The 19,988-nt window shown below is 69.5% G+C and overlaps 7 protein-coding genes across 11 annotated transcripts; 4 read left to right on the top strand and 3 right to left on the bottom strand.

The window, feature by feature from the left end:
• The first annotated feature begins 45 nt into the window (after window positions 1-45).
• On the top strand, window positions 46-2,224 carry OGG1 (8-oxoguanine DNA glycosylase). 4 transcript variants are annotated; one of them, XM_054838059.1, is made up of 8 exons: window positions 46-115; window positions 373-513; window positions 604-872; window positions 943-1,122; window positions 1,236-1,414; window positions 1,486-1,627; window positions 1,713-1,762; window positions 1,861-2,224. In XM_054838059.1, the coding sequence occupies exons 2-8, from the start codon at window positions 404-406 to the stop codon at window positions 1,963-1,965; spliced, it is 1,035 nt and encodes a 344-aa protein (XP_054694034.1). In that variant the 5' UTR covers window positions 46-115; window positions 373-403; the 3' UTR covers window positions 1,966-2,224. The 4 variants fall into 4 exon arrangements, with proteins under 4 accessions (XP_054694034.1, XP_054694035.1, XP_054694036.1 ...); XM_054838060.1 differs by lacking the exon at window positions 46-115 and adding an exon at window positions 125-163; XM_054838061.1 differs by lacking the exon at window positions 46-115 and having other exon boundaries at window positions 282-513; window positions 619-872.
• On the bottom strand, window positions 2,172-6,048 carry CAMK1 (calcium/calmodulin dependent protein kinase I). The gene is made up of 12 exons (XM_054838057.1): window positions 5,975-6,048; window positions 5,357-5,470; window positions 4,387-4,518; window positions 4,081-4,155; window positions 3,873-4,011; window positions 3,656-3,782; window positions 3,484-3,559; window positions 3,275-3,387; window positions 3,091-3,169; window positions 2,890-2,977; window positions 2,673-2,799; window positions 2,172-2,596 (listed from the first exon to the last, which is right to left on the bottom strand). The coding sequence occupies exons 2-12, from the start codon at window positions 5,440-5,442 to the stop codon at window positions 2,541-2,543; spliced, it is 1,098 nt and encodes a 365-aa protein (XP_054694032.1). The 5' UTR covers window positions 5,443-5,470; window positions 5,975-6,048; the 3' UTR covers window positions 2,172-2,540.
• A 411-nt stretch (window positions 6,049-6,459) lies between these two features.
• TADA3 (transcriptional adaptor 3) lies at window positions 6,460-9,656 on the bottom strand. Of its 2 annotated transcripts, XM_054838056.1 has the most exons (8): window positions 9,156-9,656; window positions 8,782-9,032; window positions 8,506-8,611; window positions 8,163-8,304; window positions 7,888-7,991; window positions 7,654-7,763; window positions 7,334-7,519; window positions 6,460-7,248 (listed from the first exon to the last, which is right to left on the bottom strand). In XM_054838056.1, exons 1-8 carry the CDS (start codon window positions 9,360-9,362, stop codon window positions 7,056-7,058), a joined length of 1,299 nt encoding a protein of 432 aa, XP_054694031.1. In that variant the 5' UTR covers window positions 9,363-9,656; the 3' UTR covers window positions 6,460-7,055. The 2 variants fall into 2 exon arrangements, with proteins under 2 accessions (XP_054694031.1, XP_054694029.1); XM_054838054.1 differs by having other exon boundaries at window positions 7,888-8,304; window positions 9,156-9,611.
• Window positions 9,657-9,875: 219 nt separating this feature from the next.
• ARPC4 (actin related protein 2/3 complex subunit 4) lies at window positions 9,876-12,079 on the top strand. The gene is made up of 6 exons (XM_054838065.1): window positions 9,876-10,085; window positions 10,249-10,367; window positions 10,821-10,932; window positions 11,012-11,107; window positions 11,248-11,418; window positions 11,868-12,079. The coding sequence occupies exons 1-6, from the start codon at window positions 10,083-10,085 to the stop codon at window positions 11,871-11,873; spliced, it is 507 nt and encodes a 168-aa protein (XP_054694040.1). The 5' UTR covers window positions 9,876-10,082; the 3' UTR covers window positions 11,874-12,079.
• A 381-nt stretch (window positions 12,080-12,460) lies between these two features.
• TTLL3 (tubulin tyrosine ligase like 3) lies at window positions 12,461-16,546 on the top strand. Its single transcript, XM_054838053.1, has 11 exons — window positions 12,461-12,824; window positions 12,916-13,019; window positions 13,139-13,462; window positions 13,612-13,740; window positions 13,820-13,934; window positions 14,038-14,124; window positions 14,350-14,509; window positions 14,586-14,734; window positions 14,806-15,052; window positions 15,132-15,567; window positions 15,643-16,546. The coding sequence occupies exons 1-11, from the start codon at window positions 12,758-12,760 to the stop codon at window positions 16,336-16,338; spliced, it is 2,514 nt and encodes an 837-aa protein (XP_054694028.1). The 5' UTR covers window positions 12,461-12,757; the 3' UTR covers window positions 16,339-16,546.
• Window positions 16,547-16,656: 110 nt separating this feature from the next.
• On the bottom strand, window positions 16,657-18,674 carry RPUSD3 (RNA pseudouridine synthase D3). Its single transcript, XM_054838062.1, has 9 exons — window positions 18,588-18,674; window positions 18,062-18,129; window positions 17,938-17,982; window positions 17,765-17,861; window positions 17,567-17,674; window positions 17,409-17,493; window positions 17,212-17,338; window positions 17,001-17,140; window positions 16,657-16,918 (listed from the first exon to the last, which is right to left on the bottom strand). Exons 1-9 carry the CDS (start codon window positions 18,650-18,652, stop codon window positions 16,739-16,741), a joined length of 915 nt encoding a protein of 304 aa, XP_054694037.1. The 5' UTR covers window positions 18,653-18,674; the 3' UTR covers window positions 16,657-16,738.
• Window positions 18,675-18,757: 83 nt separating this feature from the next.
• Window positions 18,758-19,979, top strand: JAGN1 (jagunal homolog 1). The gene is made up of 3 exons (XM_054838063.1): window positions 18,758-18,812; window positions 19,045-19,142; window positions 19,262-19,979. Exons 2-3 carry the CDS (start codon window positions 19,054-19,056, stop codon window positions 19,722-19,724), a joined length of 552 nt encoding a protein of 183 aa, XP_054694038.1. The 5' UTR covers window positions 18,758-18,812; window positions 19,045-19,053; the 3' UTR covers window positions 19,725-19,979.
• Window positions 19,980-19,988: the final 9 nt, after the last annotated feature.

The following is a 19,988-nucleotide window of genomic DNA, read 5'->3' as shown; positions in this document are numbered from 1 at the left end:
CACGTGCGGGCGCCGCCGGGCCGCGCTTATTTCCGGGCCGCGGACGGAAGTTGGGCCAGAGCGTCGCCGGCGGGAAGGGGGTGGACGCTCTGCCTGCACGGAGAGGAACTCTATGGTGGGGGAGCGGCGGGGCTGGGGCTGCGGCTGCGAGGCGTGGGGGCTGGTGCGGGGCTGGGGCTGGGGCACGGTGTGGGGGGCTGCGGGGGCAGGCTGGGGTCCTGGGCTGGGGCTGTGGGGCGGGGGGTGCCGCGGGCAGGCCGGGGGGGGAGGGCAGCAGCTGGGGGCAGAGTGAGTGTGGGGCGGCACGGCGGAGGGGGGGGGCTGGGGCAGGGGGGGCTGGCGGCGCCTGACCCCACCCCGCCCATGGGGCAGAGGGGCAGAGCCGGCCCCCGCCGCGCCCCCCATGAAGCTGCGGGACACCCCCTCGGCCTGCCCTTCCCTCTGGCGCTCCCTGCCCTGCCCGCCGGCCGAGCTGCGCCTGGACCTGGTGCTGCCGTCGGGACAGACCTTCCGGTGAGCCAGCCCGGGGGGGGTGTCCCCGCCCCCCCCGCCCCCGAGCCCGGCGGGGTCAGGGCCGGCCCCGACGTGCCCGTGTGACGGCAGGTGGTGGGAGAGCAGCCCGGGGGCCTGGACGGGCGTGCTGGGCGGCCGCGTCTGGACGCTGAGGCAGGAGGGTGACCGGCTGTGGTACACGGTGTACGAGGGGGAGCAGGAGCAGCAGAGCCGTCCCGCCGGGGCAGCGAAGCCGGACGGTGCCGAGACAGATCGGATCCTGCGCGACTACTTCCAGCTGGACGTGGGGCTGCCGGCCCTGTACCGCAAATGGGGGGCGGCCGACCCCCTCTTCCGCGAGGTGGCCGATGACTTCCCAGGTGAGGTGGCCCCGTGGGGACCGACCGCAGCGCCTGCCTGGCGTCGCCTCACCGTGTTCCCCCCCGGCAGGGGTGCGGGTGCTGCGGCAGGACCCCGTCGAGTGCCTCCTCTCCTTCATCTGCACCTCCAACAACCACATCTCCCGCATCACTGCCATGATTGAACGCCTCTGCCGGGCCTTCGGCCGCCGCCTCTGCTGCCTCGACGCCCGGCCCTTCCATGCCTTCCCCACCCTCTCGGCGCTCGCAGGTCCACCATTGTCCCACCGCTGCTGCCACGCCACAGCCTCCCCCGTGCCCGCATCACCACGCCGCGGCCAACCCCATGCCCACCACCCGTGTCCCCCCACTGTGTCCCCGCAGGCACTGATGCTGAGGCCCAGCTACGGGCGCTGGGTTTTGGGTACCGCGCCAAGTTTGTCAGCGGGAGCGCGAGGGCCATCACCGAGGGGCTCGGCGCTGAGGGGCTGCACCGGCTGCGCACCGTGCCCTACACCGAGGCCAGGAGGGTGCTGTGCACCCTGCCTGGGGTGGGCGGCAAGGTGGGTGCCGGGATGGGGGGGGACAGGGAGCGGAGCCGGCAGTGGGGTCTGACAGCACTGCCTGGCGGCAGGTTGCCGACTGCGTCTGCCTGATGGCCCTGGACAAGGCGGAGGCGGTGCCGGTGGACACCCACATCTGGCGCATTGCGCGGGAGCGGTACGGTGCAGTACTGGGTGGCCGGAGTCTGACCCCCCGGGCCCACCAGGAGATCGGTGAGGGCAGGGCTGGGCCCTGACATGGGACCCCCCCAGGACGGGGACGGTGCCCCTGGTGCTGGCGCTCACCCTCTCTCCGCAGGAGACTTCTTCCGGGGGCTGTGGGGCCCCCGCGCCGGCTGGGCACAGGCAGTGAGTACCCCCCTCCTGGGCACCCCAGGGTTCAGCCCCCACCCTGGCCATGCCCACCCCATTGCCTATGCCCACCCCATCGCCTTTCCCCACGCCAGGTCCTCTTCTGTGCTGACCTCCGCAAGGGCCAGGAGCTGGCTGGTGGCCGGGACCGGGCCAGGGGGGGCCGAGGCCAGGAGAGCCATGGGGATGGGCCCCCCTAGGGACACCCCCGGAGGGACAGAGTCCCCCGGCAGCTGCTGGGGGCAGATCACTGCGCCCGCTCCCAGCCTGAGATGTACAGAGGTGTGGGCAGCTGCCTGTCCCCTGCCCACTGCATCCTTGGGGGGAGCTGCTGCCCTGGGCAGTGAGGCTGGGGGGGGTCAGGGCTGTGTCCAGCCCCCCCAAGGCAGAGCCGAGCCAAGCAGTGTTGGCCTCTTGCCTTTATTACAAGCAATAAAATAGAAACATCCATTTGGAAAATTCTCCTTGAACATGCTGGGGGGGGGTGGGCAGTGCCAGGGCAAGTGTGGAGGGAGGGAGGAGGTGTGGGAGGGGGCCTGGGACACAGCCCCGAGTTGGGGGGGGGGCTCCTGGGGGCTGCCCCTGCCCTGATGCAGAGCTCTGCTGGCAGCCTGCGGGGGGGGGGGGGCAGCCCCACACATTTGGGGCGAGCAGGGCAGAGTGCCCCCACACCATCCCCCCTGCACCAGCCCCCCACCCCACGCTGTGTCCACGGGAGGGCTGGCACTCTCCCTGCGCCCCCCCCACCCCGAGACGTGGCCATGCAGGGCCGTGCTCAGTCTGGCAGCAGGCGCTGAGCTCTGCTCGTGGGCAGGCGCCCACAGTCCGACCCTGCAGGGAGAAGAGGGGTGAGAGCCCGGTGGTGGCCCTGGGGGGTACAGGATGGGGGCAAGGGGTGGGGGCTCACCGTTGCTGGTGTTGCCCCCCAACCGCTCGCTGGGGCTGGTGGGAGTCGTCTGCCCGGGGCCCTCCTGGCTGGTTCCCAGCTGCAGCTTCCTCATGTGTCTCACCACCGCTGTGGCGTTGAAGGCTTGCTGCCGACCCCACAGCATCCGTCACCCAGTGCGGGGGGGCCCCACACATGCCCACAGCACCCCACAGCCCCCCCAGCACCCCACGCTCACCTTCCACTTGCTCTTTGCAAAGTTCTTCTTGATCTGCTCGCTCACTGACTGGTGGATGTTCTTGTCCAGGGCCGTGTCCCCAGCAATCCTGGGGTGGGAGGGGGGGTCAGTGGGGGCCCCCATATTCTGTGCCTGCTGTGGGGTGAGCCGGGGGTGGCGGGGGGGGGGGGAACAGGCAGGCAGCAGCAGGCTGCTCCTTACCAGGGATGCTGCAGGGCTTGCTCACAGGTGAAGCGCTTGCCAGGGTCCTTCTCCATCAGGTGCTGGATGAAGTCCTTGGCTGGGGCACGGCACAGAGCAGCAGTGAGCACCAGCACCCCCACCCCAGCTACCAGGACACTGCACCGGCATCCCAGCTCCCACCACCCCGGTGGTCCCAGCTCACCCGAGTCTGAGATGTCGTCCCAGTAGGGCGAGTCAAACTCATACTCTGCCCGCAGGATCTGCTCGAAGAGCTTGGCGTCGTTCTCGTCGTAGAAAGGGGGGTAACCGCAGAGCCTGGGGGAGGTGGCGGGGAGGGGGACACTGGCTTTGGGCAGCCCTGGGGGGCCAGGCCCCCACAGAAGGGAGGGGGGCAGGATGGGAGATACGTACAGGATATAGGCGATGACTCCGATGGACCAGCAATCCACCGCCTTGCTGTAGGGCTTCTGCGCCAGCACCTCGGGGGCTGGGGGGGGACAGCAGGAGTGAGGGGGGACCCCAGCCCAGGGGAGGGACCCTAACCCCGCACCTGTGGTGGTGGCAGCCCGTGGCAAACGCTCACCCACGTAGCCGGGGGTGCCGCAGGCCGTGGACATGACGCTGCCGCACCCCTCGATCTTGGACAGCCCAAAGTCGCTGATCATGATCTTGGAGTCCTCGTCCAGGCTGTAATAGAGCAGGTTCTCGGGCTGCGGGGAGGGGGGGTCAAGGAGGGGCGATGCCAGGGTCTCCTCCCCACCACCATGCTGGGGGGGCTGTGTGCGTCCCCCACCACTCACCTTCAGGTCACGGTGGACGATGCCCATGTCGTGCAGGTATTTGACGGCGTCAAGGATCTGCCGGATCAGGGTGCTGGCGTCCCGCTCGGTGTAGAAGCCCTTCTCCACAATGCGGTCAAAGAGTTCCCCCCCTGAGACCCTGCGGGGACGGGCAGTGCCGGTCAGCATGGACCCCCCGGACCCCCCTAGACCCCCTGACATCACTCACAGCTGCATGATGAGGTAGAGGTGGGTGCCGCTCTCGTAGATGTCATCCAAGGCCACGATGTTGGGGTGCTTGATCCTGCAGGGGGGAGGCACAGGGGGTTGAGGAGGCTCCCCAGCTGCCCCCCCACCCCAGCCCCCACCGGACAGGGAGCAGCCAGGCTCGGCCCCGTGGGGCGTCACGCGCTGCCGGCTATTTTGGGCGCTGCCGATAACACCCGGCGATGAGTGCTGGCAGTGGGGAGCCGTGCTGGGTGCTGGGGGGGGGTGCAGAGCAGGACCCCCACCCTGGTGCTGGGACAGCCCCTACTTGTGGAGGACGGCGATCTCGTTCTCGATGCTGGTCTCCTTCCCCTCCAGTGCCTTCTTGGCGATGCACTTGATGGCCACCAGCTTCCGCGTCGCCTTCTCCTCCGCCAGGACCACCTCGGAGAAGGCCCCCCTGGAGGCGGGGGGGCAAGGGGTGAGCCGGGCATGGGGTGCTGCCGGCCGGAGCTGCTGATGCCACACAGCGATTGCCATGGTGACGGGCAGAAAGTCCAGCTATTTATAGGAGAAAAGCGAGCAGGAGCCGCCCGCTGGGACGGCCGGACACGGGTGCTGCCGGGGATGGGGTGCCTGGCATCTCCCGGCACAGCTGCACCGTCCCCTTATCAGGCAGGAAAACACCGTGGTGCTGCCAGCAGCCAGGGCTGAGCCGTGCCGGGGGATGAGCCCCCAGGTGGGTTTTGGCAGCCCCGCGCTGTCGCCCAGCACCCTGGGTGAGCAGGGCCACCCTGATGGGCTCCGTGGGGACCCTGGGGGCCACCTGAAGGCCGAGGTGCCCGGCGGGAGCGGGGCAGAGCTGTCGGCAGTGCCCAGGTGGGGCAGGTGTCGGGCAGCGTGCTCGCACCCCGCCGGGCCCTAAGCCTTGCTGTAATTAACCCGCTAATCCTGCCTAAGAGCCTTACGGCGCTTCGGGCACCACCGAGCACCCCTCTGCCAGCCGGGGGAACAGCTGTCGGGCACCCTCGGCACGGTGTCCGGCACAGCGGGAGGGCTGCTGGCCCCGGGGATCGGCCGGCACCGGAGGGAGGTGGCAGTGCAGGCAGCACCGCAAACCCCTGCCTGTACCCGGCAGCGCAGCCCTCGTGTGCCGGCCCCGTGGCAGCCCCCGCCTTGGGCCAATATTTGAGCTGGCGTGGTTCCACGCGGTGGGCTTGGCAAAGCCGGCGGTGGGGGTGGAACCGATCCGGCACCGTGAGTGAGCGGTCACTGGTGTCCCCCTGCCCACCACTCACGTGCCCAGGACCTCTCGGAAGTCATAGATGCGCCGAATGTCCTCGGTCCTCTTCTTCCAGCTGGGCCCATCCTGCCCCAGCGGCATGGTGCCCCGTGGGGTCACCCACTCCCACCTGTGACACGAGTAGGGAACAGGGTGTCAGTGTGCTCGGGGGGGGGGGGGGGGACGGAATGCCGTGGCTGTGGGGTGAGAGGACATTGGGACACGGGGGGGGGTGACAGGGTGCCAAGGGCAGGTGGTCCGGGGTTGTCATCCCGGGGTGATGGGGACAAGCTCGGTGCCTTTGCTCTGGCCCCACGGCTGGCCCCCCCGCCATGCAGGAGTCCTGGTGTGGGGTGCCCCACGAGGGACATACACTGGGCCCCTCCCGGGAGCGGACGGGCAACGGGAGGGGCAGAGGCACGCGCATGGGTGCGGGGGGATGGGGGGGGTGTCCCCACCCGCGGGTCCCGTACGCGTGCCAGCTGGCACAGCCGCGCCGGGCGGGACACGCGTGGGAGCAGGGCTGCGCACCCCGCGTGGTGAGCCCCTACACCGCCGCCGCCGCCGGTTGGGCTCTCGCGTGGGCACCGGCTCCGCGCGTGGGCACGCCGCCCCCGCCCCGCCCCGCCCTTACCGACGGCGCTGCGGCGGCCCCGGCCCCGCGCGGAGCAGCGGCGACTCCTCCCGGCGCGGCGCCGCCGGACAGCCCTGACGTCACGGGGAGGGGAGGGGCCACGACCAGCCACCGCCAATGAGAGGTCGACGGGCGGGGCTGGCCGCGGAGGGACACGCGTGACCGCGGGGCGCGCGTCCACGCGGGAGGGACGACGAGCCGGGGGAAACACGCTTGGTGCGGCGGGGGGAGCCGGGCAGGGGAAGTGCGGCCGTTGGGGGGATGTGAGTGGGTCCGTTGGGGACACGCGTGGGGCACCCCCACAGTGGGCTGTAGGACAGCCCCAGCCCTGGCTCTGCCCCCCCCCGCCCCCGCCCAGGGCACAACCCAGCGCTCCCCCCCCCCCCCCCCCCCCAAAATCAGGTGGAGACGGCACTGGCAGGACCCCCCCACGGCACAGCTGTCCCCACACCCCACGGCGTCCCTGAGGTCACCACACCACCGCCTGCACCGGGCTGCTTTTATTGCCCGCACACGCGGCAGCAGAAACCACCGGTACATGGAGATCCCGGCCGCCCCCACCGCCTCCCCCCCGCCCTGCCGGCCCCTTCCCCTTCCCACACCTCCCAGCCCACTCCGTGGGGAGCTGGGTTTCATTCCGCCCTCGCCCGGGGCCGTGGGGAGGGACAGGGGACCATGGGAGCCGCTCCGCAGCAGCCACCACATCCGCCCCACGCAGCAGCCCGGCTGATGTCACGCTCCCAGAATAACAGGGGGAGCGCGGGGGGGGGACGACACTGGAGCAGAAGCCGCCGGCCACGGGCAGGGCTGTTCCCTCGAGGGATCCCAGCACCTCCACAGGCCCCAGCCTGGGTGGGTGACAGCCCCGTGCAGGCAGGGGACAGCGAGAGGACAGCAGCCAGGACCCATCACTCAGGTGGGGAGGCCCCGAGTAGGCCCAGGGCGTGCGGGGGCTGCACCCCCCGTCCCACGCGGCAAGCACAGGCAGGGTGTGGGCATGCCGGCACCCCACGGGTGACGAGGGCACAGCCGCCACCCCCGGCTGCTGAGGTCCACGGCTGAGGGGGGTCCTCGGTCCCTGCTACCCGTCCAGCAGCTTGAGGATGCTCTCCCGCTCCTTCAGGGTCTTCCAGGCCTGGTCCTTCTCCTTCTTCGTGGGCGTGCGCTTCTTCTGCCGGGCCGCCATGATCTTGCGGAAGGCGTCCATCACCTCGTTGTCGGCCATGCGGACACGCTGCCGCAGCTCCTGCCGGTGCAGCTCCTCCTTGGCGAGCCTGGGGAAGACAACACGGGGGGGGGGGGTGTGTCAGTCCCCCGCCACACAGCCCCCTGACCGTGCCCATCCCTGCCCGCTCTCACCTCAGCAGCTCATGCTTTTTGGCACGGTTGTGCGCACTGAGGGCCTTCAGCTCGGCCTGCCTCTTGCGCAGCTCGGCCAGCACCTCGTCCTCCGAGTCCTCGGCCGGCCGGTCCTCCGATTCCAGCAGGCCCTGGGCCACCAGCTCCTCCTTGATCCGCCCTTCCAGTGACTTGGTGTGGGGGACGCTGCCGGGGTGGAGAGCAGCCGCTGCCCACCACGCGCCCTTTGCTCCCCCCGACTCGCCGGGGCAGGGAAGCCACCAGCGTGTTCATTGTCCCCACTGGCAGCGCCGAGCTCCGCAGCCACCTCAGTTGCTCACCTGAAGGGCTTGTTCTGGCTGCGGGGAGACGTACCGGCGCCATCGGCTCCCGAGTCCTTGCCGGCAATCTCGGGGATGGGGGAGTCCTCAACAGGGGAGATGATGTTCTCCTGCCGACAGGAGCATGAGGGAAGGGTCACTGTGCTGCGCCGTGGTGACGCTGCCCCATGGGGCCAGGTCACAACACGGCCCCATAGAGCCTGGCTACCACACAGCCCCACGGAGCCCCCTCACCTCCACGAGGGCCTGCAGGAGACGCTGCGTCAGGGGCCCAAAGGGACACCCGTCCTCTGGCTGCTCGTGCTGGGCCTCTGACTTCTTCAGCAGGGCATCCACATCTGGGAGGAAGTGGGAAGGGGAAAAAAAACCAACCCCAAACACACAGAGGTAAGCAGCGGGGCAGGGTAGCTGCCACCCCCGGGTGTGTGGGGCGAGGGACCAGGGCTCAGCTCTGCCGGGCATGGGTGCTCGCAGCCCCTCTGGGCGAGGGCAGGTGGGGACAGAGGCACCTTTGGTGTCCAGCTCGGTCAGTGGCCCTAGGACACCTTTCTTCTTGTCCGCAGCAGCTGCCGCCCGGGCTCCGTCCTTCTGCTCCTCCAGCAGGTCCTCCTGGGCCCAGCGCTGCGAGTAATGCTTCCCCAGGGGTGGGATCTGCAAGAGCAGGGCTCAGCACAGCTGCCGGTGCCCCCACCTTGCCTCCCACCACCTGCCCGGTGCCACGGCATCATCCCCATGCAGGAACGCTCACTGTGAGGCATGGGAGGGGACAGAGCGGCTGGGGGCTGGGAGGGACTGGGGAGAGAGGGTAGGGGATGGGGCCAGGGAAGTACCGGGTGCTCGGGAGTTTTTTACCTTGTAATGCTCTGCCTCATCCTCCGGTGGCTTGAGCAGCTCCTCCAGGACTCTGACCTCCTCATTGGTGAGATCGGCACAGTACGGCTCCACCGATGCCCAGAACCTGCAAGGATGGATGAACTGTGAGAGAGCACTGCAGGGGGGCCTGTGGGAGCTGACACGCACCCCCCCCCTTTCCCCGGGACACCTCTTCCCTTGGGCTGGAGGCAGCCTTAGTGCCAGCTGCTGCAAGGAAGGAGACGGGTGATCGCAACACCCCCAACACCCACGCACCTGTTCGGAGCATCGTTTTTGGGAATGCGGGGCACGTCAATGGGATCATCCTGGAACTCGTATTCCTGGATCTTGGGCTGCAGGTTCTTGGACTTGGGCCGGCCGGGGCCAGGCCCTGTCCCATGGCCCCCTTTGCCCTCCAGCTTCTGCTTCTTGGGCTTCCCGTGCTTGACAGAGGTGCCCACATCGTGGTCCTTGCTCAGCTTCAGGAAACGCCGGTCGCCCTTCTTGTCCTGCCAGTCCGTCAGGATCTGGAAGACAGCGATGCCTCGTCGGGTCCCGCACCCAGCGCTGAGCAGGGACGGACCGGAGGCAGCCCCCTCGGCGGGAAGGGGCAGGACGGGGCAGCCACCCTACGGCTGTGATCCCGGCACCTGGGTCTCAGCCTCCAGGACACGGAGACGGCGGCTGGCGGAGGAGAGCAGCGTCTCCAGTTCCAGCTGCAGCGTGTCCAGCTCCTCGATGCCGATGCCGTCGTCCTCCGAGCGGGCCAGCACGGCCGTGTACCGGGGGCACACCTTCACGTGGTCCACCGACTTGAAGTCGTGGAACTGCAGCGGGCAGTCCTTCAGCTCGCTCATGGCGGCGGGCACCGGGGGGCACCGGGGGAGCTACGGGGGAACCGGGGACGGGGGGAAGCTGAGAGGAAAGGGAGCGGAGCGGGGGGCTATGGGGAACCAGGGGGATCACCGGGGCGTTGAGGGGAACAAGGCGGGGGGCGGCACCGGGGCGCTGATGGACACCGAGGGGCTCTGCAGCGGGGCGCCGAGGAGGCTGCGGGAGGCCCGGAGGGCGGAGAGGCGCCGGCGGGGCAGCGGGTGCCGCGGGCGGGCGGGGCGGGGGCGGCAGGAGCGCCGCGGGGCCGGGCCGGGCCTAGGCTGCTCGGCCCTTCCGGCCCCCGCAGTCGGTGGGTGCCCCGCCTCTCGCTCCCCCATTGGCCCAGCTGCGCAAAGCGCCCTCCGCTCATTGGTCCGACTTGCTCTCCATCTCCCTTTCCTAATATGGAAGCGCTGACAGGAGCGTACCAAGTGCGGCGGGGTGCCGGGGGGGGGCCGTGAGGGATCCCGCCGCCGCCACGGGCCGCTGCCGCCGCGCCCGCTCTCCAGCGCCGCCGCGTCCCCGTTCAGTACCACGGCGTCTCCTGTCTGTGCTGCGGCGAGGCCACTTCGCCGCCGTCCGGGCCCTGCACGTGGGGCGGGAGCCTCCCGCCTCCCCCCTCCCACCGCAGTGGGAATTTCCGTGCATCCCGGAAGAGAGGACCGGCCACTTCCGCCTGCCGGGACCGGACCGCAGCCGCCACCATGGTAGGGCGGGGGGCGCTGGCCGGGCTGGGGGGACCGGTAGCGGCGGGCGGGGATGAAGGCGTGGGTGGTGGCGGGGTGAGCGGGGCCGGGGGGCTGCGGGGCGAGGGGCAAGCGGTGGGGGCCGGGTCGGGCCGCTGATGCCGCCGCCGTTGTGTCCCCACAGACCGCCACCCTGCGCCCGTACCTGAACGCGGTGCGCGCCACGCTGCAGGCCGCGCTGTGCCTGGAGAACTTCTCCTCGCAGGTGGTGGAGCGGCACAACAAGCCCGAGGTGGAAGTCAGGTACGGGGGCGGGGGCGCACCGGGGGAGCCCTGCTCCGTCTGGGCTGCCTGCCCCGGGAACCGCTGGCCGGACCCTGCCGCGGGGCTGCCGGTACCTGCCGGTTCGCCTGGCAGCCGGCAATAAGGGCTTCCCTGTAGCGCTGCTGCCTCTGCTCAGCGCTGACGGGAGGGGGCTGTGCAGCCCGGCAGGCCTCCGCACCCACCGGCTGCCGCCCCTTAGTCACAGGGCTGGTGCCGGGGGGGAGCTGAGGAACTGCAGGGAGGAGGGAGGTCCTCCTGGGATCTACCCTGGGGGCAGACGCCTTCAGGAGGCAGAAAGCATCGTGTTTTGCCTGAAGCAAAACCTCCACATCTCTCTGATCCCCGTGGTTCCCCACTTGTGCTCTCCCCATCCCCATTTTTGGCCAGTAAATGCTTCCTTCTGAGTCAGTCCTGCCCTTCCTCTGCTCGCAGGAGCAGCAAAGAGCTGCTGTTGCAGCCGGTGATCATCAGCAGGAACGAGAAGGAGAAGGTCCTCATTGAGGGCTCCATTAATTCTGTGCGCGTCAGCATCGCAGTGAAACAGGTGAGATGAGGGCGTGGGCAGTGGGCTGGCAGCTCACGCCCGGCACGGGAGAAGTCTCACTTCCCTTTCCTCTCCCCAGGCCGATGAGATCGAGAAGATCTTGTGCCACAAATTCATGCGCTTCATGATGATGAGGGCTGAGAACTTCTTCATCCTGCGCAGGAAGCCCGTGGAGGTGAGGGGGCAGGGCAGCCCCTCCGGCTCCACTCCTGGCACTGGGGAAGTGGGGGTGTCCCCAGTGCCAAACTGGGATGTGAGAGGCCATGTGCTTGGTGGCCTGGGTGCTCATCCTCAGGGCACTTCTCTCTTCCCCAGGGCTACGACATCAGCTTCTTGATCACAAACTTCCACACGGAGCAGATGTACAAGCACAAGCTGGTGGACTTTGTCATCCACTTTATGGAGGAGATCGATAAGGAGATCAGCGAGATGAAGCTCTCTGTCAATGCCAGGGCCCGCATCGTGGCAGAGGAGTTCCTCAAGAATGTGAGGCTCTGAACCAGGAGGAGACAGGCCCGTTATTTTGGGAACGGGACGTGGGGCTCAAAGCCAGCATGGCCCTCGTGCCCAGAGCCCCCCATCCCATCTGCGGGGACAGTTGGGACGCTGTGCCCAGGGAACTTCTCAGGGATCGAGGGAGGATGCCCAGGGGCACTCACACCCCCTTTGCTCATGAAGTGCCAGCTTTGAGACACCTGGAGCATGCTCAGGCATGGGCAGCAGCCAGGGGGATGTGTCCCTTCCGGTGCCTGCTGCGATGGGACACAAGGTGCCCAGGCAAGGCTGAGGGAGAAGCTGGGCGTGGATCACCCTGAGCAATGGCTGCCCTCCCCTGGGGCTGGCGAGGGTGATGGGCCAGCCGGGAGGGTGGGTGAGGGCCGGGGGAGCACCCGTGGGCAGGGACTGACGGCCGTGTCTCTTCTCTCGCCTTTCAGTTTTAGGCTGTGGCGCAGGACCCCATGGCTCCCCGACGCTTGTGCCTGCCGGGCACCGTGCCTGCTCCTGCTGCCCCGCAGACGGCCGGGCCGGGCCCCGCCCACCCCTCGCCGGGCGGCCGTGCTGGGAGCAGCCTCCGCTTGCGGCAGAGCGGCCCCGGTTGCCGCCGTTGTCTCGTCTCGTTTTTTTAAAACGGTCTCGTTTGCTGTAACCCGTGTCTCCTCCCTCCCGCCGCACCGGCGGGACCTGCGGCGCTGGGGGGGGGGGCGGGGCCTGGCGGGAGGGGGCGGGGCCGGGTGGGGTGCTATGGCAACGGCAAACAGCGGGGGCGGCCCCGACGGTGCGGGCAGGGCCGGGGGTGCGGGGAGAGGGGTGGGATGCGGATGTCTGGGGGGTATGAAAGGGCTTGAGGGGAGGCTGGGGGGCACCAAGGAGGCTGGAGGGGTCTGGGTGTGGTGCATGAAAGGGGTTGGGGGGGACTGGGGGTTGAGGTTTGAGTGGGGGGCCAGTGCAGGGGGCTGGGGGTGGGGTGTGGGTACAGGGGGGCTGGTGGAGCCAGTGCGGTGACTAGGTCTGGGGCTCACAGCGGTGCTGGGGTTGGGGGGCTGCATCACGGGCTGGACCCCCACCTCAGTCCCCAGCAGGGCAGGGGAACAGGGGACCCGCTTGGCACCTGGGGGAGGCAGAGCCACCCGCAGCTCCCCTCGTCCTCAGGCCACTGTGGGACGGTGCCCCAGGGAGAGCAGCACTGGGCACACAGCCCCCCAGCCAGGGGCAGCACTTGGCTGAGGGGGGCACTGCTGGAGCAGGAGACGTCTCAGCTGGGGATGAGGGCACAGCAGGGGAGCGGGGCATCCTGGGGGGTGCGCGGTGCAGCCGGGACACCAGCATGAGGCTCAGTGGGTCACTGAATGCTGCAGCAGGGCCCCCCAGCTCGCTCAGGCAGAGGCAGGCAGGTAGGCAGGCAGGCGCCTTCTTCCCTTCCCTGCCCGCCCTGTGGGACTGGGGACATGGGGCCAGCGGCATCAGCCAGGGCTGTCCTCCCAGGGCAGGCGGCACCCGCCACCACCGGCCGCTGGGGCTGCCACCACCCCTGGCTCGACCCTGATCAGCTCAAGAGGGCCAGGCTGCACGTGGAGAGGGCCATCAAGGTGAGGGGCCCGACCCCCCCAGTCACACACCTGCATCTATTGCACTTAGGGCTCGGGGGTGGGAGCCGAGCTGGAGGGACCAGAGTGGGGGCAGGCTGAGCTGTCGGCTCCCTCCCCAGGAGAAGAAGATCTTCACGGTGCAGGGCCCCTACCCCGTCATCCGCAGCCTGCTGCGGGCCCGGGGCTGGGTGGAGAGGAAGCTTCCCGGTGCAGGCAGGGCAGGCAGCTGGCTGGAGCAGCATCATGGCAGCCAGGGGAAGCAGCTGCAGGAGGAGGAGGAAGGCAGTGATGGTGGCAGTGCTGAGCAGGAGGAAGCAGTGCTGGACCTGCAGCTGGGGTCCACATGGCCTTCCCTGGGGACTACAGAGCCCCCACGGCCACCGGAGGAGGAAGAGGAGAAAGAGTGGTGGGATGAGGACCCTGATGGCATCCACGACCTCATGGTTAGCTGGGAGGGCCATGGCTGAGCTCTGCCACAGCCCCCAGCACCCCTTCCCTGGGACCCCCAGGCGCAGGGCCAGCCTGGGGCAGGGGGTAAGGGTGGGATGGGGGGGTGGTGTCTCTGTCTCACCCTGCACCCCCAACCCTGCAGTCCCGCCTGGTGCGAGACCAGGTGCCGTACTTCATCTGGACCAACCGCCTCAGTGCTGTTGACTGCCGGCTGCTGCGGCAGGACCAGGTGGTGAACCACTACGCCCAGGTGGGCGCCTTCACTACCAAGGTGGGAGCCTGGGACCCCTGGGGGAGGGACAGGACACGAGTGTGGGGTCTGTCAGGGGCTGCCACCATTCTCTAAACAGGAGGGGCTGTGCCTCAACCTGCGAAACCTGCCCTGGTTTGACCAAGCCGACCCTGACACCTTCTTCCCCCGGTGCTACCGGCTGGGGGCTGCGGACGAGAGGCAAGCCTTCATCGGTGAGCTTGGGGCCGGCGTGACCCCACGGGGGGCCATTGTTCTGCGCTCCCGGTCCCCCCGTGTCCTGCTTGGGACCGGGCAGGGACAATGCCCCACTTGCAGAGGATTTTCGCCTGACAGCAGCTCGCAGCCTGCTCAAAGTGGCTCTCGAGAGGACAGAGCAGCCCCCAAAATCCAGTGAGGGGCCAGGTGAGCATGTGGAGCTGGGTGGGAGGAGCAATGTGTGGAGTTTGGGGTCAGGGATGTATCTGGTTGCTGAGCCTCTGCTTGGGGCCATGGCTCCGGACCCCCCACTCCCTCCTGCCAGCCCGCCTTACGGATGTTCTGTCCCCCCGTCCATCCCTGTGCACCCAAAGCCACTCATCCCACGGGGAGGCTCTGTGCTGTAGCTCCTTTACCCCATGACATCCACAGGAGCCCCAGGGCCCCCCTTGACCCCCCAGCTGGTGGAGGAGGCCCTGCAGATCTGTGGGCAGCATCTGAGCAGCCTGGGGCACCAGGACATTGATAAGGACCCTCCATCCCCCCGCACCGACTGGGACCGCTTCCTGCGGGATTACTACTGCGTGGTGCAGTGAGTGCCGAGTGGGATGGGGGGACGCCATGGCAGGGCCAGCACTGAGCTTCCCCCCCCCCATGTCCCCCTGCAGTGAAGGGGCCAGGCTGGTGCTGAGTGGGGCACAGCGGGAGCAGTGCCAGGCCCTGCTGCAGCGCCTGGCAGGACGGCTGCCCCAGCTCGGCATGGAGGGTGACTGCAACATCTGGATCCTCAAACCCGGTGCCAAATCCCGGGGCAGGGGTAAGGCCAGGGGAAGCGGGGCACGGGCTCCCTGCTGAGGGGCGGTCCCACCATCACCATGTCCCTACCAGGCATCGTCTGCACGGCACGGCTGGAGGAGGTGCTGCAGCTGGCGGGGTGCTGTGTGGCACCCTTGGTGCGGGTGGGCGAGTGGGTGGTGCAGAAATACGTGGAGCGGCCACTGCTCATCTTCGGTACCAAATTTGACATCCGGCAATGGTTCCTGGTGACTGACTGGAACCCGCTGACCATCTGGTTTTACCGTGAGAGCTACCTGCGCTTCTGCTCCCGGCTCTTCTCCCTGCGCCGCCTGGACCCGTGAGTGACCCCCACCCTGGCATCCTGCACCCCGGCACCCTGGCACCCCACTGACCCAGCCCCGCTCTCCCCGCCCCAGCGCCCGGCACCTCTGCAACGTCTCCATCCAGAAGCAGTGCAGGCAGGCACGGGGCCGGCCCCCCCAGCTGCCCCCAGACCAGATCTGGTCCTGCCGGCAGCTCCAGGCGTACCTGGCGCAGGTGGGACAGGCGGGCACCTGGCACCAGGTGATGGTGCCTGGCATGAAGGCAGCTGTGGTGGGTGCCCTGCGCAGTGCTCAAGACCTGGTGGGGTCCCGTAAGGGCAGTTTTGAACTCTACGGGGCTGATTTTGTCTTTGGGGAGGATTGCCAGCCCTGGCTGCTGGAGATCAACGCCAGCCCCACCATGGCCCCCTCCTCGGCAGTGACCAGCCGGCTCTGTGCCAGCGTCCAGCGGGACACACTGCGTGTGGTGATCGACCGCAGGGATGACCCTGACTGCTCCACTGGTGCCTTTGAGCTCATCTACAAAGAGGTGGGCTGGGGGGGCTGCAGGGCAGGCACCCCCCCAGGGCACCCCGAGCCCCCACTCCCCCATGTCCCCTTGCAGGCGGCCGTGCCTGTGCCTCTGTACGTGGGGCTGAAGCTGATGGTGGAAGGCTGCTCCCTGAGGAAGCCCCAGCTGCCACGGCATCGGCCCCGGGGCAAGCCCCCCACCACTGCCCCGTGTGCCCCCCAGCCCCGCGTGCCCCCCAGCCCCTGGGGCAAAGCCACCCAGGTCGCCCAGCCGGGAGCAGCGCGGGGGCAGCCGGCTCTGACTGCCCCCGGCTCTGCCTCCCCGGCACCACTGCAGCCCCCGGGAGGCTGTGTCAGGAGCCGGGGCCTGCCGCAGCTCCGCCGCCTGCCCAGGCAGCCCCAGGCAGCTCTGCCCCTGCTTGATGTCCGTCCCCTGGCCTCAGTGCCCATCCCACCGCCCCGGGGAGCCCCTGGCAGCCCCCGGGGAGCTGCAGGCTGGCCTCCCGCTCCCCCTCCTGCCAGGGTGCTGTGTCCGCCTGGGCTGGCCCCCAGCACCTGGACCCCTGGCCTGGGGCAGCTGAGCCCCACTGCGAGGAAGCGGCACACGGCACCTGCCAGGGGGATGCAGAGGAGCTGTGACACCAAAGGACACCCAGGAGGGGACAGCACCGTGCCCATCCCAGCTGGGGCAACACGGCAGCACCCAGCTCCCCCCCACCCCAGCCAGACCCGATCGCTGGGTGGGGGCACCCAGCCCACCCCCCGCAGGGGCTGCAAAACACGTCTATGACAGGGAGCCTGGCTCTGCCCCTCTGTGTGTGGGAGGGTGCAGGCACAGCTGGGGCTGCACCGGGGCTGCGGGCAGGAACTGGGGCTGCTGCGGCAGCTCCTTGGCCGGGGGCAGAGAGCGGGCAGGAAAAGACGCCTCTGCTTCTGCTTGCCTGTGGTTGCGCCTGCCAGACAGAACCGTGCTGGTGGGGACACCGCTGCACCCCTGCATGGGGAACCAGGTCAGGCACGGGGCGGGTGGCAAGGCTGCTGTCACCGGCTCGAGGTGGGGGGCAATGACAGGGGGACGCATGCTGCGTGTGCCAAGAAAAGACATGGGTACTGAGCCGCCCCGGTGGCAGGTGGGGATTTAATGGCGTGGCAGAGGGGAGTGGGTTGGGGTGGGGGTGCCCCCACGGGTGCTAGGGCTCCTGGTGCTCGGGCAGCCCCAGGAGGCGCAGGGTGCGCAGGAAAGGGGGTGGCGGGGGGGTGCAGAGCAGGCCCTGGGGCAGCACCAGCTGCTGCAGGTGGAGGTGGAGCGGGAGGTGGCGGAGCTGCTGTGGGGAGAGCCCCAGCCGGCGCAGCAGCTCCTCATCCAGCACCTGCAGGGGAAAGGTGTAACTCAGCGTGGTCCCTGGTGGGCTGTGCTGAGCCCCCCCGCAAGCACCCACCCTGCCCATGTACCTGTGTGCGGGTCGGGGCGGCCTCGGGGGGCAGGAGGAAGGGCACCCCCAGCACCCTGCCCACGCGGGATGCGTGCTCGTGGTCACCCAGGGCCGGGCACAGCAGCAGCGTCAGGTGCACCGGGAGCTGCTCGGGAAAGGCTGGGGAGGCACAGGGGAGGTAGGACTGTGCTGGGGGGGGGGCACGGGGGGAATGCAGGGGGGCCACTCACCTGTCCTGGGCTGGAGCTGGAGCAGGGCGCAGCCCCGTGCGGCACCCAGCACCCGGTAGCGTGTGACGGTGCTCTTAACCTCCTTCCTGGCCAGGCTGCGGCGCCCTGGGACCGGCACTGGCACCACCTATGGCAGCACAGCCCTCAGCACCCCCCGGGGCGACCCCCACGCCCCCAGGCCCACGGCACCCACTTACCACGGTGGTGTCACCCTGCTGTTGCCAGCACAGCCCGGTGCGAATCTCACCCTCTGCCTCTGCTGGGACCCCCACGGTGACGGCGCTGTGGGGAGAGGGGATGAGGAGGGGATGGGCTCCCCGCACCGTGCCGGTATGGCGGGGGGCCGGGGGCTCACCGGTACGTCACTGGATACTGGCCCCTCTGGCGGGTGTCGGTGAAGAACTGCTGGAGCTGCTCGGTGGTGCGGTGGCAGCTGGACAGGAGGACAAGGCCAGAGCACTCCCTGTGGGGCGTGGCAGCGCTAAGCCCCATGGGGGGGGGGGTAGGCACCCCCTGACCCCCCCCCCACCTTCCTAGGCTCCCCCAGCCGTACCTGGCAGGAGCCTTTACCACGTGGAGCTCGGCGGTGAGGCCCAGGCGCCGTCTCAGCGCCGGCAGCAGCGTCACCAGGCTCAGCTCCCCGGGGCACCCTGGGGACGGGGGGTGTCAGTGCCTGCTGGACTCCCCCACCCCAGGCTGGACCCCCAGCTCCTGTCCCACACTCACCCAGGACGGGCAGGCCGGGGGGCTTGCTCAGCGCCAGCAGGGCTCCTGGCGAGGGGATGCCTGGTCAGGATGCAGCCCCCCCACTGCCCCTCCAGCACCCCCTACCCCCCCCCCCCCCCCGTACCTTCCTGGTGCACCACGGCAGCCTCCAGCAGCCCCAGCGTCTTCTCGGGGCCCAGGAGCCGCCCCCACCTGCGGGGGTGGAGTGGGTGGGGGGCATGGGTGGGACACCACCCCCCACCCCAGCGACCCCTTCTCCCCAGCTGCCCACCCCCCTAGGTGTGCCCCCAAGTCTGATCCCACACCCACTGCCCTGCCTCCCCACGCGTGCCCCTGCACCACGTGTGCCCCCACACCTGCCCCTGCGCCCCCCGCCACTCTGTGCTCACACATATACAACCCCACGCGTGTCCCCACTCCCACCTCATAACCTTTCTGCACCCGCGCGTGTGCGCCCCCAATGTGCGCCCGCAAGCTCCTGTGCATCCACCCGTATGCGTCCCCACGGCCCCCGTGCACCCACGCGTGTGCATCCCGCGTGCCCCCACAGCCCCCTGTGCACACGTGTGCGCGCCCCTACGAACGCGCACCCCCCCCGCCTGCCCAGCCCCCCCGCAGCCCCGCACACCCGCGTGCCGCCCCCCTCTGACCCCGCAGCGCGCGCCCCGTGTCCCACGCGCGTCAGAGCGCGCGCGGCGGTACCCCCGCCCGCCATGGCGGCACTGCGCCTGCGCGGAAGCGGGACAGCGGGAGAGTACGGCGCCGCGGCCATAGAGTTGAGCCTCCGGGCGCGCAGAGCGGCTCCCCCAGGTATTCAGAGCCGGCGGCCGCGGCCATAGATAGGCGGAAGTGTGGGTAGAGCGTCCCGCTGGCAGGTGGGGCGCGGCGGGGTGCGGCGGGCCGGCGGGGAGGGCGCCCCCGGGGTGTCACCTGTGGGGGTGCCCGGGAGGCTGTCCCGGGGGGTTGGGCGGGGACAGGGCAGCCACGGGAAGGGGGTTCTGGGGCTGTCACGGGGACCTGTCACTGGGGGAGGGAGGCCCGGGGGGCCGGAGCTTGCGGCTGCGGGCGGGGGGGGGGGGGCTTCCGCCTGACGCTGTGCCTCCCCAGGATAGCACTATGGCCTCCCGCGGGGGTCCCCGCGCCGCCGGCACCGATGGCAGCGACTTCCAGCACCGGGAGCGTGTGGCCTCGCACTACCAGATGAGGTAGGTGTCCCGCACTACCAGATGAGGCAGGGGACCGGGCGGCCTCTCCCAGCGCTCGGGGGGGGGGGGGGGGGCACGTCCCCCCGGCAGGCCCTGACGGCCCCGTGCTCTTTCCCCAGCGTGACCCTCAAGTCGGAGATCAAGAAGCTGATCTACACGCACGTGGGCATCTGGCTGCTGCTCTCAGCCCAGATGTGCGTGGGGCACCTCAAGCTGCTGCCCCACGACCAGGTGGCCATGCCCTACCAGTGGGAGTACCCCTACCTGCTCAGCATCCTGCCTTCCCTCCTGGGCCTCCTCTCCTTCCCCCGCAACAACATCAGCTACCTGGTGCTCTCCATGATCAGCACCGGCCTCTTCTCCGTGGCTCCCCTCATCTATGGGGCCATGGAAATGTTCCCCATGGCGCAGCAGCTCTACCGTCATGGCAAAGCTTACCGCTTCATTTTCGGCTTCTCAGCAGTCTCTGTCATGTACCTGGTGGTGGTGGTGGCCGCCCAGGTGCACGGCTGGCAGCTCTATTACAGCAAGAAGCTGCTGGACTCCTGGTTCACCAGCACACAGGAGAAGAAGAAGAAATGAGTGGGGACGAGTGGGCTCCATGAGGACTGGAGCTCTGCAGCTGGGCCCCGTGGGGCAGCGCTGGGCGCAGCTCTGGTGGGTGGGAGTCCCCAGGGACGAGGGTGCGTGTCTGAGCCACACCACAGCTTTGTACTCGCGTGGGAGGGTAGGAGGTGGCTCCCGGGCCGTGGAGGGTCCCTGTCGCCCCCCTCCGTGGGGTGCGGGTGCCCCTTCCTCCGTGTGTTGCTGTATGGAAATAAAGCACCCTCCGCGCTCCCACGCGTG

This window comes from Grus americana, chromosome 11 (assembly GCF_028858705.1).
Source record: "Grus americana isolate bGruAme1 chromosome 11, bGruAme1.mat, whole genome shotgun sequence".
Taxonomy (NCBI): domain Eukaryota; kingdom Metazoa; phylum Chordata; class Aves; order Gruiformes; family Gruidae; genus Grus; species Grus americana.
The sequence above is the reverse complement of the archived record's forward strand: the minus strand, read 5'-3'. Positions and strand labels throughout refer to the sequence as shown.